The sequence below is a fragment of the Arachis stenosperma genome, chromosome 8, assembly GCF_014773155.1.
Source record: "Arachis stenosperma cultivar V10309 chromosome 8, arast.V10309.gnm1.PFL2, whole genome shotgun sequence".
Classification (NCBI taxonomy): domain Eukaryota; kingdom Viridiplantae; phylum Streptophyta; class Magnoliopsida; order Fabales; family Fabaceae; genus Arachis; species Arachis stenosperma.
The window spans coordinates 54237470-54262026 of NC_080384.1; the positions used below are offsets into that span (position 1 = coordinate 54237470).

General features: G+C 31.7%; 4 protein-coding genes across 5 annotated transcripts; 1 reads left to right on the forward strand and 3 right to left on the reverse strand.

Annotated features, from left to right (window-relative positions):
* Nucleotides 1-44: 44 nt before the first annotated feature.
* Nucleotides 45-4980, reverse strand: LOC130944966 (cell division cycle protein 48 homolog). The gene is made up of 9 exons (XM_057873584.1): nucleotides 4797-4980; nucleotides 4345-4510; nucleotides 4033-4261; nucleotides 3097-3863; nucleotides 2704-2925; nucleotides 2332-2403; nucleotides 1935-2216; nucleotides 1218-1574; nucleotides 45-803 (listed from the first exon to the last, which is right to left on the reverse strand). Exons 1-9 carry the CDS (start codon nucleotides 4826-4828, stop codon nucleotides 498-500), a joined length of 2433 nt encoding a protein of 810 aa, XP_057729567.1. The 5' UTR covers nucleotides 4829-4980; the 3' UTR covers nucleotides 45-497.
* A 3193-nt stretch (nucleotides 4981-8173) lies between these two features.
* LOC130946238 (uncharacterized) lies at nucleotides 8174-8554 on the reverse strand. Its single transcript, XM_057874910.1, has one exon. It carries the CDS (start codon nucleotides 8552-8554, stop codon nucleotides 8174-8176), a length of 381 nt encoding a protein of 126 aa, XP_057730893.1.
* A 2050-nt stretch (nucleotides 8555-10604) lies between these two features.
* LOC130946822 (F-box/kelch-repeat protein At3g23880-like) lies at nucleotides 10605-12625 on the reverse strand. Its single transcript, XM_057875680.1, has 2 exons — nucleotides 12492-12625; nucleotides 10605-12421 (listed from the first exon to the last, which is right to left on the reverse strand). The coding sequence occupies exon 2, from the start codon at nucleotides 12416-12418 to the stop codon at nucleotides 11090-11092; it is 1329 nt and encodes a 442-aa protein (XP_057731663.1). The 5' UTR covers nucleotides 12419-12421; nucleotides 12492-12625; the 3' UTR covers nucleotides 10605-11089.
* Nucleotides 12626-19397: 6772 nt separating this feature from the next.
* LOC130945198 (arginine-specific demethylase JMJ20) lies at nucleotides 19398-23586 on the forward strand. 2 transcript variants are annotated; one of them, XM_057873916.1, is made up of 9 exons: nucleotides 19398-19687; nucleotides 20234-20392; nucleotides 21096-21258; nucleotides 21346-21463; nucleotides 21619-21688; nucleotides 21777-21857; nucleotides 22348-22404; nucleotides 22505-22616; nucleotides 22756-23586. In XM_057873916.1, exons 1-9 carry the CDS (start codon nucleotides 19475-19477, stop codon nucleotides 23220-23222), a joined length of 1440 nt encoding a protein of 479 aa, XP_057729899.1. In that variant the 5' UTR covers nucleotides 19398-19474; the 3' UTR covers nucleotides 23223-23586. The 2 variants fall into 2 exon arrangements, with proteins under 2 accessions (XP_057729899.1, XP_057729900.1); XM_057873917.1 differs by having other exon boundaries at nucleotides 19448-19687; nucleotides 20229-20392.
* The last annotated feature ends 971 nt before the right edge of the window (nucleotides 23587-24557 follow it).

The window sequence follows — 24557 nt, forward strand, 5'->3', positions numbered from 1 at the left end:
TTCTTTTCCTGTTGAATTAAGGGCATAGAGAAACAAAAAGAGAATAAAATAAGAGAATATATACAAAGCTAGAATATCCAATTCTCCATTACATATAATGTATATGAAACTGAATACTGCTTCGGACTCTACTGAACATGAACATGAACATGAACTTGATCTTCAATACACTGAACTTCAATTTATCCTATGTGGGAGGAGAAATTATAGTAAATATAAAATCCCGTTATATGCTTATGTCTCTATGATACTCATTCCCCATTCTCCATAAAAAATCCAATACTGAGGATCTATTCTTATTCTCTAATAATGTGATAAGATCATACAAGTCACCTATTTGTTGATATATTCAAGATTATATATATACATACATACATAGATATATCATTTGGTATTTGACTATGTTATTAATCTTAGCTCCATCTCCTTCAACATTAAACAGAAAAGTTGGCCCTCTCAACAAAACAAAAAACTATATGAAATAGTATATATAGCATTTAACCATATAGATCATCATCTCCTTCAGCTGTAGCAGATGAGAAAGGGTCAGAGGCACCAGCAGCAGAAGTGGTATCAGTAGTCCTATCTGCGAACCGGAACTCCGATCCGAACCCGCGAGACTGTTGCAATGTCTGAGCAAACAGTTGGTATTTTCTGATGTCGGCGTCGCTGACACTCCTCCGAGCAAACTTCATGGACTCTTCAAAGTGTGATGGTTTTATCTCAGCCACTACATCAGTGTCTTCATTATCTTCTTCCATGGCTTCAGGGTTCTCTATTTTTCTTCTCTCCATCTCAATGTCCTATTGATTTCATCAACCATTCAAATAAATGATCAATCTTTGGAGCTTCTACCAAGGGCTAAAGAGTAACAAACAAGAGATAACTGTCACTTTTTTTTCACCCGCAAAAGATCTCTTTGGTTGCAACATAGTACGTTGCATATTCATAATTATTCCATAGTATTTAAAAGGGTGGAAACTCATATACAGTTGTCTTCGTGTGAAACAGATAATTGAGAACAATTAGATGATAATTTAATCAAACAAGTTAAATCATCTAACAATTTTCAACTATCAACTTCACATAGACGTCCCCATCATTTAAAAGATTTGTTTCACTAGATATATGACTTGGACTTCAGAAAACTTATTGACATATCAAAGATCAAGAGCTTAGAACTTAGTATTTAAAAAAAGCATCTAAATTAGTCATACCTTCTCAATATCTTCTCTAATGGCATACTTACAAGCTCTTTGACAAATCTCAGTAATGTCTGCACCACTAAACCCATGAGTATAACGAGCAAGAGCCGAAAGATCGACGTCCTTCGAGATTGGTGACTTCCTCAAGCACGCCTTGAAGATCTGGAGACGTGAACTGTCATCCGGTAAAGGAATGTATATCAATTGGTCAAGACGTCCTGGCCGAAGCAATGCAGGGTCTATAATGTCAGGTCTGTTTGTTGCTCCAATGATGAACACTGTTTTCTTAACAGACATTCCATCCATCTCTGTTAGTAGTTGGTTCAACACTCTATCAGCACCGCCGGAATCCCCACTTGAACTTCCTCGCTGCAGATCCGAAATGTCAAAGCCTTAGAAAAATAATTAGTGACAATTTGTGTTTAATTTAAGAGTATATTCCCAATCTCGTTCCACCAAAACCGGTAATCCCTCAGTATTCGAAAGTAACAAATTCGTTCCTTTCCTTAGTAGACAAGTTTGTTCCTACCCTTAAAAAAGGACATATTAATCCTTGTCCATACATGTACTAGAGGACTCATACATCACAATCTTTTGAATGGAAAGGGACGAATTTGTCATTCTTGAATCACACGGGACAATGTAATCCTCTGGTGTTTTTGGTCAGGTGTGAGACTGTGGGTTTACTCTCAATTTGATTTATCAATTGATGTGTAGAATCTTTAGAACCTGGGTTGCAATAGAGTCGAGTTCATCAAAGAAAAGCACACATGGTGCAGACTGCCGGGCCTTGTCGAATATCTCGCGAACGTTTGCCTCACTTTCACCGAACCACATAGTAAGCAACTCAGGTCCCTTGACACTTATGAAGTTGGCCTGGCATTCATTTGCAATAGCTTTTGCAAGCAGGGTTTTGCCGCAGCCCGGAGGGCCATAGAAAAGAACACCTTTGGAAGGCGACATGCCGAATTTCTCAAACTTCTCAGGATGTTCCACCGGGTATTGAACCGTCTACAAGCAGCAAAAGAAATCTCTTATATCAATAAATTGTTGAAAAAATACCTAATATACAACACATTTAAGATTTAGAATATGAAATCAAGTTTCAAGTCTCAAGTTTTTGCACCTCTTGAAGCTCCCTTTTAACATTCTCTAGACCTCCAATGTCATCCCAGGAAACATTTGGAACCTCCACAACCTACCACATAACAACAATTCATGTCATGGTTCATGTAAATAATTGCCACATTAAAGGTTAACATAATAATAACACAACATTTTCATTCAAATTTGCAACTGAAATAATCACAGAACTTCCTCAATACAAGGAATTGCAAGGAATAAAACATTAATATGCTAAATGTATTGAAGTATATATTTGCAAGAGTAGTGTTCTTCCTTTTCCAAAGTTTATGCAACCAAGAAAGATAAATCATGCTTAGAAGTTAGAATCATTCCTGTTAAGAATTCAGCGCGGGGGGTGGGGGGGGGGACTCACTGTTTCACGCAACGCAGACGGGTTCGAAGAAGTCAAAGCAGTTTGGAAGTGCTCATTGGTGACAGCCATGGAATTCAGAATCTCAGCATCTATTGATTCATCTTCCAAGTCAATCACATCCATCTTCTCTCTTATACACTGCAGCGCAGACTCTGTGCATAGAGCAGCAAGATCTGCTCCTACATAACCATGAGTGTCCCTTGCAACTCTTTCAAGATCAACCTGAAAAAACAAAATAATTTAGAATTGTGAAGCATAACATATACCAGAGAAATTCTTGCATGCTCTGGATCATATTTAACATGATCTAGAAACAAACACAACCACTAATTTTTAATTGTAATGTTTGAAAGTCATATGGGAAAATAAAGAATTATTGGTTGTGAATCTCACATTATCAGAAAGCTTCATGTTCTTAGTATGAATTCTAAGAACCTCCAACCTTCCAACTTCATCTGGTACACCGATATCAATTTCGCGATCAAACCTTCCAAACCTTCTCAAAGCAGGATCAATACTGTTGGGCCTATTTGTTGCTCCGACGACAATAACATGCGAACGGGTCTTGAGGCCATCCATTAGAGTCAAAAGTTGCGATACTATACGCCTCTCTACCTCACCATGTGTCTTTTCTCTTTTTGGAGCAATTGAATCCAATTCATCAATGAAAATGATAGAAGGGGAATTCTTTTCGGCTTCTTCAAATGCCTTCCTCAGATTGCTTTCACTTTCACCAGCCAGCTTCGACATGATTTCCGGTCCATTGATCAAAAAGAAGAATGCACCGGTCTCATTAGCAACTGCTTTTGCAATCAGAGTCTTCCCGGAACCTGGTGGTCCATAAAGCAAGATTCCTTTCGGGGGCTTAACACCGATCGATTTGAAGAGTTGCGGATGCCTGAGTGGAAGTTCTACGAGCTCACGAATTTGAGCCATTTGCTTCCTAACACCCCCAACATCATCATAGCCAACTTCATTTAGTCTCTCTTCATCCTCGCGTTTAATCGGCTCTCCCTCGCAGAAGATTTCAGTATCCGGTGCCACGACACAATATTCACCAGGATCAGTTTCTATCACCTTGAATTCAACACTTCGCATTCCGCCTCTAACAAGAAACAAGTCCCCTTTCCTCACAGGTCGGTACGACTCCATAAAATATGCTACGGAGTACAGAAACACAATATAAGTCAATTCATTCGAAATTCATTATAAGTGAAAAAAATTTTGCATCCACACAAATCTAACCTATCTTGTAGTACAAACCCTAACACACATGTTTCTAGGTTCCCCCAATTTCATGAAATCGACGGTTTCAATCATTGGACTTACGCTTTAGATATGCATCAAACAAGTTGCCGGTGACACCCTCGATAGTATCATCGATGGGAAGGATGTGAACTCGCTTCCCATACTTCACATCAGAACATTGATGAACAGAGACAACATCTCCAAGCCTAACCCTAAGATTAGACCTTACAACTTTGTTCATCCGAATTCTGGGCTCTTCGCACTGATCATCAGCAAGAACAATGCAAACAGTGTCCTTTCTCTTCTTCCCCTAAATATATTTCATCAAAACACATTCTTAGCAGCTAACTTCCTTCCATTACCATAACCTAAAAATGCCAGGTTCCTACGTACCTTAACCAGAACAGTATCCCCTCGGAAAAAATTGAGCTTTTCCATGGTATCAGGATGCAAAGTAACAACAGAATTATCATCATTGATTGATTCATCCACAACAAGCCGATTCGGAGACTTCTTTCGTTCTAATATCGCAGTTGAATAATCCTTCTTTTCACTTTTCCTGCACCAAACAACTACAAATCTGAACAATAGTTTACAAGTTCAAGTTCCTCACTTCAAATCGTAACTGTAACATCTATATATTATGCATGTCAATTTTCCCCTTTATTATCTTAATTTCTAGTATCCTATTATCAACGCCACAATATTTCAGACCTAGATCAAAGAATTAAGTTCATTTTGCTATTCTATAAAATAAAGCTAGCAATAGAAACATAACTAAACCTGATTATCACATTGAATTAATAATAACAGTAGTATAGAAAGAGAGAGAGAGATAAACTCACTGATCAGAAGAAGAGGATTGACCCTTAGCCATGAGGTTTATGAGAGATTATTCTTGGTATTTCAAAATCATACTCCAAGCTTACACTGTTTAGCAGCTTAGCTGTATGCATATCTTTGTGCTGCGTGTTAATAGTTAATTCATAATTAATAGTTTAATACATAATCTTCTTATCAGAGAGTTTGATAAACAATTATTTAAGTAAAGTTGATAGAGGAATATTATATAACCAGTAAATGGCCAAATTTCTTTCCTGAAAATTCACTCATTCTTCTTCCGTCAGTGTTGAAAGAATATTTTTAATTAAATTCGTCTTTAAATATTTTTAAATTAGTCAAGTTAATTTTTTTTATTTTTTTTATTATTAACAATATCAAAATTTATTAATATGATATATTAAGGTAATAAAAAAAGCTCTGCATACAAGTCATTAGAACTTCTATACTTTACAAGTTAATTAACGAATAAATCTCAAAAACACGATACAAGGTATACGTTCTTCTTCTTCTTCTTCCTCTTCTTCTTCTTTTCTTTCGTTTCTTACCTTCTCTTTCTCCTTCTTCTTCTTCTTGCTGCACGTTTGTCTTCCTCTTCCTCTTCTTCTTTTCTTTCGTTTCTTACTTTCTCTTTCTCGTTCTTCTTCTTCTTGCACGTTCTTCTTCCTCTTCCTCTTCTTCTTTTCTTTCATTTCTTGCCTTCTCTTTCTCCTTCTTCTTCTTCTTTCTCTTTCTGTTCTTCTTTTTCATTTACGTGTTTTTTTCTCTATTTTCTTTCTTCGTTATTCTCGATTTCCATTTTTTTTACATCAAGTTCCAAAATCGTTTTTGAAGAAGAAGAAGCAGCAGAGGAGGAGAAAGAGAAAGAGTTCTGAAATATCCATAATGTGTACTTCAACGAATTTTTGGTGTATTTTATGGTTTAGGGTTTAGGGTTTAGAGTTTAGGGTTTAGGGTTTAGCGCGCTTTGGAAACAGAAAGTTGTTGGATAACGTGCGTTTTATTTACTCTTAAATGTGGAAGTGTGTAATGCGTTAATTAAGTGTAATGCACGTGTTTTATTAGACTTGTAAAACTTGTAAACTAAAAAGACTTGTATGTGTAACAGGCCTCTTAAGTAATATCATATTAGTTAAATTAGATTACAATATATATTTAATAATCTTAGTCAATGAATAACATAATAAGTAATTAAATTAAATTAATTTTAAATTAAAAAATTAAAATATTAAAATTTTTTAATTTAAAATTAATTTAATATAATTTTATTAATTAATTATATTAATAATTAATTAAAACTATCAAATATTTGACGTTCTAAGCAATAAAAGTAACGGACGAATTAATGAGATAAACTTAAAACCTTTAAAAAATAAATTTAATTTAAAAAATCTTTCAAAAAATAATTTAAAGAATAGATAATCATTCAAAAATAAATTTAATTATTTACTCATCGTACAAGCTATTGAAATTTATTCATTTTTTAATATTTCATTAATAAAAATATTTTTATGTTAATTTTAAATTTCAATAATATAAAAATAAAATATTAATATAAAATATTAATTAATATTAATAAAAAATATTAGTCGCTTAATATTTTATTTTAGAGATTTTTTAAAATTATTTAATATAATACATATTAATATTTTAATAATTATATTTATATAAAAATATTTTATGTGAGTAGTCTTATTTTGTTAACTCAAATTTCATATAAGACAATATAAATTAAATTTGAGTCACACTACACACAATTTTGTTGAGTGGCAAGTGTCCCATTAGAATAATTGAGAGCATGCACACGTAGAAAGAGAAGCTTTACTCATATTCACATTGTTTATGCTTCGTGTAACACTTTGGTAGTGAACAGCACACAACACATTCTAGTTTCTCTCAAAATGACTCACACTGTTAAATGCTATTTGCTTAATGTGGGAAATTTGTCACTCTTCTTTTGAAAAAAAAAATGAAATAGAATAATTTTAAAGTTCAAGTACACTATGAGAATTATATTGCTCATACTAATTATAGTCACTGAATTTTAATATATTTTAAATATTACAATTTCTTCTTTAAAAAAATCAGAAGTCTTTAACGAAAAATATTGAATATCTTTGACATTAAGGATTTACCAAATTTTCTCCCATTTTTTTCTTGTTTTTGATTTATGTTTTTATTTTTTGAATTTTTTTGATAAATATAATCGTCTGTGATTTTTTCCTAGATGACAAGTGAAGATGTTATTGAAGATGTGCTCGGACTAGGGGCTGGTGCTCCAATTTTGTGTTCCATTTGATATGAGGGGACACATGATAGACAAAAAAATTTAATGTCTTGATAACATTGTTATTTTTTTTGTGAAGGATAACATTTTTTTTTAATGCCTTGATAACACTGTTATTAGAAAAGTTAAATGATTGATAGTTTGATTTGTTAATTAATTCTTGTATTATGAACTTTTTTCTTTTTAACTGCAAATTGAATCAGGAGTTGAGTATTGGATCCAATGATAATGTCAATTAGTTAATTGAGTATTATTATTATTATTATTTGTGTTAAGAATTCTTACTATAAGTTAGTAATGATGACTATAATAATTTGTAAAATTTTTTGTTCTTCAAGCTTATATTATAGGTCATAAAATCTTATAATGAATATAAATGACGAGGGTCGCAATTCAATATAAGCGTCCTGGTTTTCTAATTGATTAAGGTCGAGATTAACTTTTTTGTGGTACACACATTTTTTGTAGCCCAATACCAGTAATATCCTTAAATTTATTTTAAAAATATTTTTGTTTAATGCAATGGGCTTGTATTCAAAGAATCAAAGTGAATGGGTATTGACTAACATATAATGAGTTAATAGTCAAAATCGTCCTTGAAAATATCTCGATTTCATTTCCGTCTTCAAAAGATAAAATTAATCAAATTCATCCTAAAAAATATTCTACTTAGTCACGTTTATTCTTCCATCATATCCATAGCTGAGTTAACAAACGTTCGCTGACATAGGCCGTTAACTGCCAAGATGGCAAATGCTAAGTTGTATGTTGTTGCTGACCAGATAAATCTTATTTTAGGTGTCAAATTAGTCTTTGAAGTGGATAAACCCTAATCCCAAATACAACGATAAAGATCAGAGCTCAGATTGGTTCCGAATCTTTCATGGCTGATATGATGAAAAAACCAGGGTTATCCAGAACAAAATCTGAAGGAAATTTCAACTTTCAGCGTTTCATATATAGCCTTCAGTTAAAGTAGGTTTCTTCTCTTCTTCTTCACAGTTTTTCTTCTTATTCTTCTTTGCATCATCTTCAATTCCCAAGCCTTGCAATTCATCAATGCAAGGTTCTTCTTCACCTTTCCCACAATTTAGTTCATTCTCCAACCACAATTTCGTTCACAACCTCCTTCGCTTCGCAGCTGCTACCACCAGAGACCTTCACCTCATCGCCACCTTCTTCGCATCCTTTTTCGACGGCACATGCTCCGGGCAACTCGTTCTCCGACTCGATCCCAATCACAGCATCGGAGGTTCCCTCGGCTGCGGCTAGCCACGGGTCGTTGACGCAATTTCCGGCGGTCTCGTCGTCGTCATCGGAAAAAATCGCGGCGGCGGACTTCGCGGCAGCGGCTGCTTTAAGGAATGCTTGGTGGATGGATTCAGGCGGAAGAGCACAATCTTCGAGGCCTGTATCTTCAAGGCGCGAGGGTAGGATCTGGTGCAGTAATCCGTGTTGTTCTTTGGTTGACTCCATTGGAAAGTCAGGTTCCAATTTCCAATTAGATTTTTTGTGATTTTTAAATTTTGTGAAATGAAACCCTATTTGCTAAATCTCAGGGAGGAAGCTGTGCTATATTAGGCTCCGGAATGTGGTGGTGACTTGAACCTCACTGTCTTTGGTCTAATAGCAGAAACTATTGCCTGGGAAGATTCAATTTGGGGTGATGAGCCATTAACGGCACCTGCAAGAAGCTCAGAGAAAGATCTAAAAGTAGAACAATTAGACCTTGAAGCAACTGGTTTTGCCACAACTACTCTCTCAATTTCATCAATATCCATTTTCAGTCAGTATTTTTTACAAATAGATGGTCTGCAACTTCCACTCTTCCTCATAAATAGCAGGAATTCTTTTTGATGATGGCTTCAACTCATATTAAGATGAGGATCACCAACCTGAAACACCTAACATTATGCCAAGTTTTAATATTAGTTCCTAATACAGAAAGAAATTTCACTATCATGATTATGAGTCTCACTCATGTTACTGTGCCTGGTAAAGATGGCCAATGTAAACAAAAGACAAGACAAAACGGGGGTAAGGTTTGCAACGTTTAAATCTCTCTTCTAAAGACAAAACGGTGACGTTTCAAGGCTAGGAGAGCCTTCTACCAAAACGACGTCGTTTTTGTTGTCTGTCATGTTGGCAGTTAATGGTCCACGTCAGTGATCATTTGCCAACTCAGTTACGGAGATGACGGAAGGACGAACGTGACCAAGTAAGATATTTTTGGGAGACAAATTTAATTAATTTTATCTTTCAATGACAAAAATAGAGATCAAAATATCATTCGAAGACGGTTTTGATCATTAACCCAATATATAATAAAAGCTCTCCTTGAAATATAGAAAGCAACCTAAGCAATGGGATATTAACATTATCGTACAATAATAATTTAGTATAATGATGCTAGGTTTAAACCATATATAATACTATAATATAAATAATATTATACATCTAAATTTTTTTATAAACTAATTTAACTAAGTCAAACAATAAAATTTAAAATAATATTATTTATAATAAAAAAAGACTTAAGTTACATTACAATTGTAAATTTTAGTTAACACTACTTCATAATCATGACTTCTCAACTTATTAACTATTTTTCGGACCCTGTTAATTTGACTTCATTAGTTCATTAACATAATACTCTCCGCGCAACTTTCCTCCTCTTTTACCATAATGCCCTCGTTCCATGTGGATCCAATTTTTCATTTTTATTTTTTTATTCATATAAGTATAATTCATACCTAATGCCCTTTTCTTATACTATCTCATTCTACTATATAAAACACAATCTTCTTTAATTATTATTTTTTTTTGTTGCGCACGGTAGTATATTCTAATTCGATAGGTGAAGAATTAATTTATCGCAAATCTAAATTCCATTTAAGAGTCTGTTATTGATTAATGGATTGTTGTATACACAAGATGAAATTCGAACCCCGACACTTGGAACTCAGCAAACCATTAGTTTTATGAGAGACTCTTTGGGTCCTTGAAAAGAACCTATTTCAAAATTGGTTAGTTGGGAGCCACCAAAAGCGGGTTTTGAGGCCGGAAACAAAAGAATGCTAATTCTCAATCAAACTCTTGGTAGTTGGTAGCCTTTTTGCTTATATCTATTTTTTAGTGTTATCCCACATCTTTATTCCAAATCAATTCATTCTTTATAGTGAAATAATGATGGGCCAAAAGTTTTGGATCCTTTTATACGGAAGAATATATCATATTCCTTTTGTGGGTCATTTTCAGTTGTCAAAACTTTCAACTTTCTACACTTTGAAAGAACGCCTGATGTGGCCGAGGCATTGCTCCAATGGCCAATATGTTGGCCTCACAGAAGCCACATCTCAGGTTTAAATCCCAGCTATAGCTGGGTAGTGATAGAACCTTTAGTGTGTGTGAGTGGGTATATGTGTTGTGTAACCTATGATTGGGGTTATCCAATTCATCGACAAAAAAAAAAAAACGCCTGATTACTCAAATTTCATATTGTGAAGGTTATCTAACTAAAAAAAAAAGTTTTACTTAAAAGGTTTAGTTTAAGTACATCCAAAAAATAAAAAAGTGATTGTTAGGTATACTATAATCAAAGCAAAGTGTATGGGATAGAACTTTTAAAACAGCCAAACAGAGCAGACAACATACTCAAGCAGCAACAGCATCACTAAGAAGAGGCCTCCTTTATGAAATGGTCTAAAAGCTAATGTGGTTGCCTCCTTTTAGAATCAGAATTGCTGCTATACCAACCACAAGAGATTAGAACAATCCTGCAAAGGGAGGCATTCTGGCAGCAAAGGAGGCAACGAATCAACCAACACAGTGCGAGACTGAGAACAGCTGGGGACTTATCTATTCTGTGTGGTGTTAATTACTACTTAACAACATATTCTAACTAAATCGAAGCCAGAGTCTATCAGTCTATAAAAAAAAAAAATACAAAAAAAAAGGAACCACATTAATGATAATAAAGTTATGGATTCAAGAGACAGGGTAGGAAATTCTTCACCAAATGAATAGGCCTGGCTTAAATAATGGCATTTGAGATGAGCAAGTTGGAAGACCAAAGTGCGAGGGTGAAACTAAGCTTTCATGATAGATGTGAAAGGCCCTTCCGCCTGCACCCCGAGACAAAGGAGGGAGATGGGTCATGCCATCATCGGAGCTGTCAATATTAGGAAAATCTATGCTGCCATCATTTAAGTTACATAAAACAAACTTGCCATTAGGAGAATTCACCAGTAGAACGTCATTTTTCAACATGTACATAGGCTCTAATGCACAATTTAAAGGAGGATTAAGGAGTAGTGGGTGGTGGGGGATTATGGCCAATTTAGTCCAGGATTGAGGAACTCCATACTCCTTCATGATCCAGAGAGTCCAATGAGTTTTCTTAGTCTCATAACAAACAGCAAGACAACCCCTCAAGATACCCAGTCGGGGTAACACGCTGAGAGCATCATCTGAATCCCTACTGGGAAGCGAAAACTGACTATAAGTCTCTGTCACCAAGTCAAGGGAAAGAACTGCGACAAAACTAGTAAGACCGCTGCAAAGAAGCCAATTAAGGGTGCCGGTGCCACTTACAAAAAGCCCTACCAAATTCGACAGAATAGCCTTCTTACTGGGGTCATATAGTCTATGTGGGAAATCCTGAATTGTTCTCCAGGTACATTTTGGGCCGAATGTGAAAATTCTGGTGACAGGTCCACCTGATTTCTTTTCCTCGTTTTCCTCAATGAGGAAATTGATGAAAAGCTTATACTTGTCGTTCACATGATCATAACCGAATCCACAGACGTAGAAGATACCACCAATTTCAAGCGGCTGAGATGTGAATCCGGTGCTGGGGTTCCACAGCATGGCACGCTCTCTATCGTGCAAGCACAGCAATCCATTACAAGAGCCAATGATGCGAAGGTGGCGTCGTCCCACATAGGCAACTACTTTGGTGGGTTCACGGGGACGGTTCTCGAACACAGATCGGATGGAGAAAACTCCGATTGTGGGGTATGGGTGCCTGAAGCTATAATAGGATATACGCGGGTGGGTCAAGGCTGGATCCACCGCCATTGAACGTCGAAGGTGGTCCTTGGCAAATTGGGAGCTGGAAATTAGGGTTCTGAATGAACTGCAGACGCTGTTCCTTAATCGAACAAGAGACCTTGCCGGAATCCTGAGCAGGATTTCCGCTATGAGCTCGTCCAGAAGGATAGGCGGTGGTTTTGTGGTGGTACAGCAGAGCAGTTCCGGCCACCCCTCGGTGGTTGTGACAGCCTTGTCCTTCCTCGCAACACTATCACCATCATCATCAGGAATGGGACCCCTCTCCATTCTCTACAACAGCAGGAATAAGAAATCAAAAACAATATAATTCTAACAATTCTGCTCTCAACATAAAACATACATTGAGATGAGATAGAGGAGGAGGAAGACGGCGGTCAGCAGGGAGCACGGGGCTGCCGCAACTTCTTCGATGAAATTTTGGATCTCCCGAATCCGGATCTATCCAATGTTATTTAACTAGTAACCAGTTATCTGATCTCCTTCTAATATATATATATATATATATATATATATATATAAATTGAAAATTTTTTTTTCTTCTTTTCAAAAAAAATTTAAATATTTTTTTTTAACCAAAATTAGGAAGAATCGAAACCGCCATAACCGCCATCTCTTCGACGAATATGAGAAAATTTTATAACTCATTGCCTAAATAATTTATTTCTTAATTAGTTAATTTTCATAATATCTTATTACAATTATATTCGTTATTCCGATCTGATTTTACTATGATCAAGTGACCATCAAAGATTTTATTTTTGAATTAAAGATAGACAATATTAACTTGATCAAATTGTTAAAGTCTATAAAAAAAACATTTTCTAAATAAAAAAAGATTTGTTTTTCATTTATTTAGTGTATTTATTAACTTTTAATAATAAAAATAAGGGCAAATCACAATAATAAGTTAAGGGGAGTAAAATTTTACACGAATCAACCAAAACGAAAACTGCTTCATGAATCCACCAATGCACGTTTATATGTAGTTCGAACCAGCTAAATTCGAACTCCATTTCTATATAATTCGAACCAGGTGGGTTCGAATTATACACAAATACACGCACACACTAATTCGAACCACGTGGGTTTGAATTACACACCGTAATTCCTATGCTATTAAAAAATTAATAATTTATTAAAAAAATTTATTAAAAAATTTATTAAAAAAATTAATAATTTAAAAATTAAAAAATATATATTTTATTTCATACATTAAAAAAAGCTAACAAAATATTTAATTACGAGACTTCTTTAAAATATTTGTGATTTATCAATTCGAATTTCATACAATACTCTTTTGTCCATTTTTAATAGTTCATGAATATTTTTTAATAAATTTTTTAATAAATTATTTAAATTATACTACAAAAAATATTTTATCCTATGCAAAATAATTTTTAAAAAAATGGCTTAAAAAATGTTAGAAATACTATAAAAAATTTGTAATGTTCTAATCACTTAGGTAAATACATGCACGTACTCAAATTTTAAATAAAATACTCTACATAGTCAATAATAATTTAGAAATGAAAGAAAATATTTTATTCCATATAAAACAATTAAAAAATATATTTTATTCTAATACAAAATAATTTTTAAAATATGGCTTAAAAGATATTATGAGTACTATAAAGTTTGTAATATTCTAGTGATTTAGATAAATACATGATAAAAATATTTTTTCTTTAAGATCTAAATTATTATTGATTATGTAGAGTATTTCTTTAATATTCTAAGTCATTAGAATATTACAAATTTTTATAGTATTCCTAAATTATATGGAGTTTGAATTTGTAATATATGGTGATTCGAATCACAAAATATAACATCTGATTTTACTATGGCCATCAATGATTTTATCTTTGAACTAAATATAGACGGTATCAACTTGATGAAATTGTTAAAAGTATATAAAGGAAAATAATATCTTGCACAAGGTGAATCTGCTACTAAATACTTACATTATTGGTTTCTTGCACAGAATCTTCTAGTGAGAAAATTCAGGTGTCACACAAAAGTGGCAGCAATAATAGTTGCCATTGTTTTCACTTCAACATTGATATGCTTAGTGATGTCATATTTAATGTTGAGAATCTGGTGCAATGGGAGAAAAGTAGCTATTGTTTCAAGTGAAGAAGTTGATGAGAATCATAAGAGGGAAGGGGCATTAGATTCTGCTTTTCTGATCTTAACACACAGAATGGAGAGTATTTCAATATGAACTCCATTGATGCTACCTCTCTTTCATTTTACTCTATGTTTGGTTGAAAAGAAGGAAATAGAGAGGAAGAAAATAGAAAGGAAAGGAAGGAAAGAAAAAAAATTGAGTGAATTTTATTTTTTTTAGATGTGTTTGGATGAAAGGAAAATAAGAAGGAAAGAAATATTATAAAAAGATAATTTTATTCTTATATTATAAATGATATAGAAAAAAGTAAAGGGGTAATTTTGAAAATAGAAAGATTTAATTTTCTCTCCATTTTCTCTCAATTGTTGGAAGGAAAAAAATTGGTGGGTCCCACCAATATTTTTCCATCTATTTTCCTTCCTCTCCTATTTCTCTCTTCAACCAAATAAGGGAAAATAACTATTTTCCTTCCTATTTCTTTCCTTCATTTTTTCTTCCTTCCATTTTCACTTCAAACAAACACACCAGTGTCTCAAAAAATAGAGATTTAATTTAATTAGTTCATCCTTTTTGTTTCTTTGTTTTTAGTTATGTTTATGTAAATTTGGCGAAAACTAGTGCACTCCAGGCAAAGTAGGGAATGCAACACTCTTTAAAAGTTAACCTACTATCAAAAGTTATCAGGTAAATTTAATTTATTTATTATTGTTATTATTTTTTTTTGTCATGGGGCTGAACAAACAAACAAACCGGCACTAACAAAAATACTAATTCCCTCATTTAACACACGGACGACCTTTGCACCACAAAAATACTCAGTAAAATTTGATTGAATTCCTGGTTACTCTGTTATTGTCGATGTGATGTCTTCAAGCATTTTCATTGTTTTATTTGTTGGCAGGTGCTTCCATTATCGTTCTGACTAGTCACAGATTTTAACGCTCTTGAACCCACCACATTCCACCTCTACCATAAATGACCTTCAAAGTCCGAAAAATTGCTTCCATAGAAAAAAAAAAAGACGCATGTCTGCTGTTGCTGGTTGGCTAACTCCAAACGCAAAATCGATTCTGTAGAAGAATCACGGTCTCCATGAAGGCGCCATCAGATGACGACATAGTCAAAGCACAAAATAGATGACAGTTACCACATGTTCATTATCTTTTATTTCAAATTATCCTCAAATTGTATATAATAAAATAACAAATTAAAATATAATTATATTTAAACAATTATTTGTATTATTTTTTTATTAATTTATTCAAAAAATAATTAAATTTTAAAGTTAATTGGTATAAAATATTACAGATATAAAATTAAGAAAAATTTTTATTTGTATAAGAATGAGCCTAATAAATAATTATTCTATTTAATATATAATTAAGAATATTTATTTCTTTATCAACGAGTTATAGTTCAAATGACATAATTTTCATCTAAGAGTTGGTAAAAAAAGAATACTTCTTTCTTTTATTAACTTTTTTTAAACATTAATTATTTATTTTACATGCAATATAGAAATAAATGAATATAATATTATTGAATAGACGCAGTTACGTAAAAATTTTTTATTGTCATAGTGTTTGAACCAAATAAAAGAAAATATTATTTTAAGAAAAACTAATAATATATTTTTAATAATATTCTTAATATAAAATAATAAATTTTAAATATTTTTTTAAATAATATATATTAAGTAAAATAATATAATTATCCAAAATAATATATTATAAATATAATAAAATAACATATTTCAATAAAAAAATTGTTAATAAAAAATTATATAAATATTTTTTATATAAATTTTTGTTTCGCACAAAATAAAATTATTATATGTTTGTTTGCTTTTTATGTTGTATTTATGTTCTTTTTAATTAAATTTATATAATACAAAATTTTTTATCTTTTTATTTATATTTAATGTTTTAATTTTGTTTCACACAAAATAAAATATATATATATATATAACACAAAATTTTTTATCATTGTCTTTATATTTAATATTATAATTTTATTTCACATAAAATAAAATTTATTTAAATTTTAATATTATATATATATAACACAAAAAATTTTATCATTGTGTTTATATTTAATATTATAGTTTTATTTCACACAAAATAAAATTTATTTAAATTTTAATATTATATACATAATATATATTTAATATTTTTTTAAGATTCTAATATATCTTTTTTTTCTGGATTTAGTACATGAATTTTTAACTTATTTTTTATGTATTATTTATTTTAATTCTAAAGTCCAATAACTTTTTTTTTTGTACAGACATGTTGTTTTTAATATTTATGTACTATTTTTTTATTTTGAACTTCAGCCCAATATCTGAAATTTATAAAAAAAATCTAAAACTTGTAAAAAAATGATTAACAGGTTGTCTTTTTAAATCTAGACCATTCAAATAAAATATAATAAATAAAGAGTTCAGATTTAATGAACTCACAAGGTGTGCAGCACTCCATACTTAGTAAGGAGCGTTTAAGGATGAGCCTGTAAATTTTGGTCATTCTAAATAGTCCAAAATATATTTATATAAATATAAAAAAACAAATATTTTAGGTTTGTAGACATTTTCTTTTGATTTTGTATAATAATATCTATTAGTTGATAAATTCAAAAATTTTAAGGATATAATGTGATAGCAGTTTCTATCCTGCCTATTTAATTGTAATCTGTTAATGTTAATTTTGTTTTAAAAAAATTAAATTAATAAAAAAATATATTAATAATTATATTTTTAATATTTTAATTCTTCTAAGGCTTGGTTTATTAACACTTTTCGAAGAGGTGCTTGTACTTTTTAAAAACTTAAACTCCTCATTTTGTGTTTGGTAAATAAAAAAGACCATATGTTTGTGCTTATAGCTTTTAAACACTAAAATAAAACTTTTTAAAATTGGCTTGAGCTTTCGAATTTTAGGATTACGAAAATAGACGGCATAGGAAAGACAACTCATGCTACTGCCTTATATGATAGAATCTCTTATCAATTTGATGCTTCTTGTTTTGTTGAGAACGTGTGCAAAATTTACAATGATGGTGGTGCTATGGCCATACAAAAACAAATTCTTCGTCAAGCTCTGGACGAAAAAAATTTAGATACTTACAATCCTTCCGAAATATCTGGGATTATAACAAATAGGCTACACAGTATAAAGGTCCTTGTTGTGTTGGACAATGTTGATCAACTAAAGCAATTAGAAGGATTGGCTATCAAACCTAAATTACTTTGTGAAGGGAGTAGAATAATCATAACCACCAGGGATGAGCATATTTTAAAAGTGTATGGAGCCGATGAAGTTCACAATGTTCCCCTGTTGGCTGTTGAGTGATAAAGAAGCCCGAGAGTTGTTGAGTAGAAAAGCCTTCAAGAGAGAGGGTCCAAGCAACAATTTTACATCAAAATTTATTAATATAGCATATTAAGTGACACCATATTAATTTAGGTCACAATAAATATTTAGCGATTTTAGTTGACGAATAGCATGATAAATTTATGTCATTAGATCAAATCAACTCTAAATTAAAATTTTTTTAAGGTATTAAAATTCTTCAATTTAAAATTAATTTAATGTAATTTTATAAATTTATTATATTAGTAGTCAATTAAAACAGTCAAGTGTTTGACGCCATAAACAATAAAAATGATGAAATGATTAATATGACTAAAATATTTAAAAAATAAATTTAATTAAAAAAATTTTCAAAAATCAATCTAAAAAATAAATAATTATTCAGAAACGAATTTGATTATTTACTTGTCATATAAACTAATGAAATTTATTCATTTTTAATATTTCATTAATAAAAATATTTTTATATTAAATTATAAATTTCAATAATATAAAAATAAAATATTAATATAAAATATTAATTAATATTAGTAAAGAATATTAATCACTTAATATTTTATTTTAGTTTTTTTAAATTATTTAACATAATACACGTTAATATTTTAATAATTATATTTATATAAAATATTTTATGTGAGTAGTCTTATTTTGTTAACTCAAATTTCATATAAGACAATATAAATTAAATTTAAGTAATTTTGCAAATAATATATAACAATTTTGTTGAGGTGAAGTGTCCCATTAGAATAATTGAGAGCATGCACACGTAGAATGAGAAGCTTTATTAATATTCCTATTGTTTATTTATGCTTCGTGTAACACTTTGGTAGTGAACAGCACACAACACATTCTAGTTTCTCTGAAAATGACAACAAACTGTTAAATGCTATTTGCTTATTGGAGTTGGCAAAAGACTTCGATAGATTTATTTATTTTGAATGTAAAATGTGGAAAATTTGTCACTCTTCATTTGAAAAAAAAAAAAAAATTTTAAAGTTCAAGTACACTATGAGAATTATATTGCTTATACTAAGTGCTTCTTCGACGTCACTAAATCAATAAAAAATATATTATTTTAATATTATTTTATTATTTTTTTAGTATATTTAGTAAATTTTTAATAATAAAAATAAAAGTATTAAAAAATTAAAAAAACATTTTTTTGAGAAGTTACACTTTATATTTTTTTTAAAAGATTTTTTTAAAAAAAATATTTTTCACATAATAAATAAACAAAAAAATACTTTTATCTTATTTTATCTAAACATAATTAATAGATAAAAAATTTTTTTTACATAAAATATCCAAACATAAAATCACTTTAACTTTTGTAAAAGATCTTTTAAAAAAATATATTTTTGGAGAATAACGCCCAAACAAAATCTAATTATATATATTCACTGAATTTTAATATATTTTAAATATTACAATTTCTTCTTTATAAAAATCAGAAGTCTTTAACAAAAAATATTGAATATCTTTGACATTAAGGATTTAAAAATTTTCTTTCTAAATTAACTTATAACTTATTTTTCTCTATTAAAATTAACTTTACATAAAATATAATATAATTTTCCATAAGATCTCATTACTTTTGATTTTTACCAAGAAAAAAAACTCTTAATGTTCTTATCAGGCTAGGCCTGTTTTTAAATTTTCATGGCCCAATTTTTTGAAACCAGACTAAAAAAAAAAACAAATCATCTTCTTCTCCAAAAATTGACCTAAAAATAAAAATAAAAATAAAATTTAGTTTACCAGCTGAAAGCAGCAGGTTGTGAAATTGATATTTGATTGTGTGAATTGAATTGTTTGATAGGGAAGATGAACATAAAAAAGGGTGAGATTGAGAAGGTGAATTGGAAGAATTTGAGTTACAGTGAATTTGTGGAGAGATTCATGCAAAAAAACCAACCTTTGTTGCTCAATGGATTCTCGGAACATCACAATTGGAGAGCTTCAGTTGATTGGGTCACCCCTCTTGGCCACCCCAATTTTCAATTTTTCTCCACAAATTTTGGGGATTCCAAAGTTCAGGTACATTATTCATTGCTTCTCTTGTTCAGTGCAATGTTATCAAATTCAAACCCTTGAGCTAATATTAGGTGCCCAATTTTATTTATTTTTTACTTTAAAGTTGATTCAAGTTTTATCTAAGTTTGTGGAGTTTAGGTGAACTCTTGAATTTGATTACCTTGATTATTAAATGATTAGTTGATTGTAATTGGGTAGCAAGAGGAGTTTGTGTTGGTACTTGGGAATATGTATTGTTGTGCTTTCTTTTTTGTGTTTTTTGGGAATTTTAGTTTTTGTTGGATGTAATATAGTAAGGACAAAGGATGATTGTAATAAAAATGGAATGAATTTGATTCCTAAAAGTAAAAATGGTGAATGGCTATAATCTTTTGTGCTTTGTTTTGTTGTTTGAGATTTGGTTTCTTAGATATGGTTGATTATTGATTAGTTATTATGGATGATTATAATCAAATGGTCTGAATTGGATTCCTTAAAGTGGAAAAAAAAGGGTTGGTGAATACTGAATAGCAATAATGAGTCAATTTGTTTGTGCTTGTCAAAGGGAAGGTTGCAGATTGTGACACAAGAGAGTTCACCGATCAGAAAAGGGAGGAGATGCTGGTTTCGGAGTTTATAGGACGTTGCCTTCAAGATGTTGAAGGTTCTGCAGTCCAATGTAGCAATAGTCACTCTGTACCGTATTTGAAGGATTGGCATTTTGTAAAGGTATGCCCTATGGAGCTGGAGCCTAGTCTATGTTTCTGATATGCATGTCATCATTGAAGTTCCACCGTGTGGGTTTTGGTCCCTGCTAAAAAATTTAGAGATAAACTTTGTGTAATAACCTGAATTGAAATTCGGAAATACATGCTTGAGTCTTTTTATCTCGCCCTATTTTTGAGGGGACACCAAACTCTCCAGAAAAGTTAGTATTTTATGTTGTCTCATTCTCAAACATGGCATCATTCATATATCAATATGAGACTCTGATTAGTGAATGAAATAAGGAAGCCTTTCAGCAGGGTTCGTCATGCATTTTGTATGACAAAAATTAAGTGTTTATCATTCTCGTTCACTTTGTATCTTTTCATTAAGGCTCTGGTGCAATTAAATAGGACTGTCACCGTTGCTTTCCTTGACTTGTAGTCAATAAAGTTTTTGGCTGTTTGTTTTACTATTTATTTATAGTGCAACCTTCCTATATATCAAGTTGTGAATCTGTGTTCTGTGACCTAGTAGCTTCTTTATATAATAAACACACAGCATTAGCAAGAACAAACAGAAGTTAACAGGTGACTATTTGTCTTATTGGCATGGAGAATCCTCTCCTTACATCAGATTCAGAGGCTCAGAGCTTTTAGGTGTTATATATTCTTGCTTTTGCAGATGACATTTTCCTCACTGGTTTCGTCTTTTCTTTCTCTGGCAGGAGTATCCAGAATATGTAGCTTATAAAACTCCAATGTTCTTTTGTGATGATTGGCTTAACCTGTATCTTGACAACTACAGAATGCATACTGATTCTGACACATACCAAGAAAATAACGAAATATGTTGCTCTGACTATCGTTTTGTATACATGGGAGTTAAAGGTTCGATTGGTCTAGTAGCAACTAATGTCAGATGATTATGTACTAATCTTACCACTATTAACCTCTAGCTTTTTATTCTTCTCGCAGGATCTTGGACTCCTCTTCATGCCGATGTTTTCCGGTCATATAGCTGGTCGGCAAATGTTTGCGGAAAAAAGAGATGGCTTTTTCTAGATCCTTCCCAACATCATCTTGTATTTGACAGGTATGAATGCATTTCTTTTGTCAAATACAAACTAATGATGTTGTTTCAGAAGACATTGATCCCAATGAGACAACACTTGGTTGTTGTTTCAAAATACTTTATGAATTGTTTTGTACATAGTTGTCAGAGCTAAGTTGCTTTCAACTTTTATTTAGGAATATGAAAAATTGTGTATATAATATCTTTGATGAAGTATCTGACTCAAAATTTCCTGGTTTCAAAAAGGTAAATTTTAGCTCTTCATCTTGTCGTAAATCCTATTTATTCCGAGAAACTTCTGCATTAGCCTTTAGCAATTTGCCCATGTATGCAGGCTATCTGGTTAGAATGCTTGCAAGAAGCAGGTGAAACTATATTTGTTCCCAGTGGATGGTACCATCAAGTTCATAATTTGGTATGCCCTAGCTTCTTATGTTTATTGATGTTATACACTTATACCCTCTTGCTTTTGAAATCGTTTCCTACAATCCCTTTAAAGTTGGAATTTTTTATGGACCAAATAAAGTAATGCTTCTGTTGGGATCACTTAGCTCACATTGTTTACTCCCCTGTTTAAAAAGATGTCGATTGCATTAGATGGTAGAGGCAGCAATATAGCTAGCTTCTGAAAGATGGAGTTTTGAAGCATATTCACGGATCAATATGGTTTCTTTTTAGCTTTTTTTTTTTTTTCCAGTTTTTTCAATTTTCAAAGTTTGTGAAGAAAAATGCAAAAAGAATATAATCATGTTTTCTTAACAAAATCCTAATACCAAAATCACTGAACATGAAAGCAGAAACAGAATATGCCTTAGATTTTTTATTCTAAACAAGAATCATCAGATGAACCTATCAAGGATATTTTAGATGATGTGATCATTAAATGGTATTTCTTAACATTTCAGGAGGATACAATATCTATAAACCACAACTGGTTCAATGCGTATAACCTTTCATGGGTGGTAAGTTGAACAATGTGATTAACTACATGTGTGGGAGTCAAATTTAAAGAGAAATATATAATTAACTAAATTTGCATCATAATTTTCTGTACTATTATAGTGGAATTTACTTTTGAGGGACTACAACGAGGCCAACGAATACATAGAAGACATCAAGGATGTATGTGAGGATTTCGAAGGTCTTTGCCAGCGCAATCTTGCTGCTAACACGGGTATTAATGGCATAATCAGTTATCATTCAAAGATTTATTTATTTCATTGAAAAAGAAATTTCTGATAATTCAATTACGGATAAAGGGACACATATTTTCTGATTAATAGTAGTGGTGTTGTTATTATTATTTGAAACAGGGATGAACTTTTATGACTTCTTTACTTTCATATCACGCTTCACCTTGGCCAACATTGTCTTGCTTTGTTATATAAATGGAAGACATGGAAATATCACTCAAATCTCATCAACAATAGCTCAGCATTTATTGATGAATCTTGGATCCACAAGGAAGGTTGCATTGGAGATGAAAGACAGGCATGCTCTAAAAGGAAATCAGGATCGCGCTGTGGACATTATAGAAACACTTGAAGATCCTAGGTTTTGCAAATTGTGCATGGATATAGGAAGAACATATGCAATGATACATGAAGAGTCTCATTTGTCCTTTGATTTCGAGAGCGCTTCGGCTGGTGAAATAGCGGATCTCACTGTTTTGAAAGCATACACTTCATCTGAGTTCTACACACCTGAAGATCTTGTTGAATTTATAGACAATGCTGTTGCAGAACATGGTGACTGTTACATCAACTCATCTGTAATATAACCATGATGGCATGATCAATGCGTTCCAAAGTTCATATTTGATAAGTAATACCATGTTCGATTTTCCGTTTAGAAAGCTGCAAACCATGGTTGGGCAAAAGCTACACTCTTCTCGGAGTCCTCACTACTGTTGCGAGGACTCCTTTGATCAACGATCTATAAGAACTTCTGTAAGCACTCGATGAGCCTATCGGCATCACTAGCCTCTTTCTACATGCCATGGTTTTGAAGTTCTAAACGAAAAACGATGTTACGGTTGCACATGAAGTAGGATCCAGCAACTGCATTCTTACAATTTTTAACTGACCCTTTTGGAACTTGTCCATGTTTGAGTAATCTATACTCATTACTGTGTTTAACTGATCCATCTTGCTTATTCCGCATTTCATGCTACATTTAAATTCTTAATAGTTTTTGTTTGTCTTTCATGAGTTACCCTGCTTTCTTATGTGGTCCATGTTTCAGAAACCAATGCTTCCTTGATGTCAAGCTCTCAATGTTTCTGTAATGAGAGAGAGAAAAAGAGTTGTTTGGTGAAGTCCTAGAAAACTAGGGAGTTGAAGCCTATTATGTGTTTCCTGAAGTAGTGTGATTTTGAAGGAAGGTTAGTAAGATTCTCACCCAAGATCTCATAGGGATACCTACACATTTGGTGTTTTGTTATTAATTATTAAAATATTTGCACGGTAGCATCAAAGATACGAATTTAATTTTGATGCACTGTCAGTGTAAAGTAGTTTTACATGTGCATCCAATTACATAATGTCACATCAGTAAAAAATAACTACCTTTCACATTAATCGCGCGAATGGTCATACAAAAGAACGGATGTAATTGTACGACTGTGTAAAATGCTTTACATTGTCTATACATTAAAATTAAACTCTAAAGATATACACATAAAATTTGCTTGAATTAGTAATTTTCTGTTATTGAGATTCGAGAGGAACAACTTTTAGGGTTAAAAGCTGAAACATTTGAATTGAACTGAAGTAGACTAGCACTTTTTATTTTATATATGCACTTGTCTTTTTGAAAATGAGGGCATGGTAGGGGACCTTCATGTGTCACTCACACATGAAACATAGAAGTGTCAATTCTTAGCTCTTGGGTAAATAAACCCTAGTCAATTTCTTTCTTTTTTGTCTGGTGTGAATCATCTAAGAATAGTAAATAAAATGATGCATTGCTGACATTGACTCTCACCTTTTGTTGTGTGTTACTACTAGTCTACTACTACTGGTTTAGATTGAGAATGATGCTTCTTTAGTTAATATTTAAAAAATATTGTTAAAATTAAAGTTAATTTTTTCAAAATTTTAGTAACACTTAATTA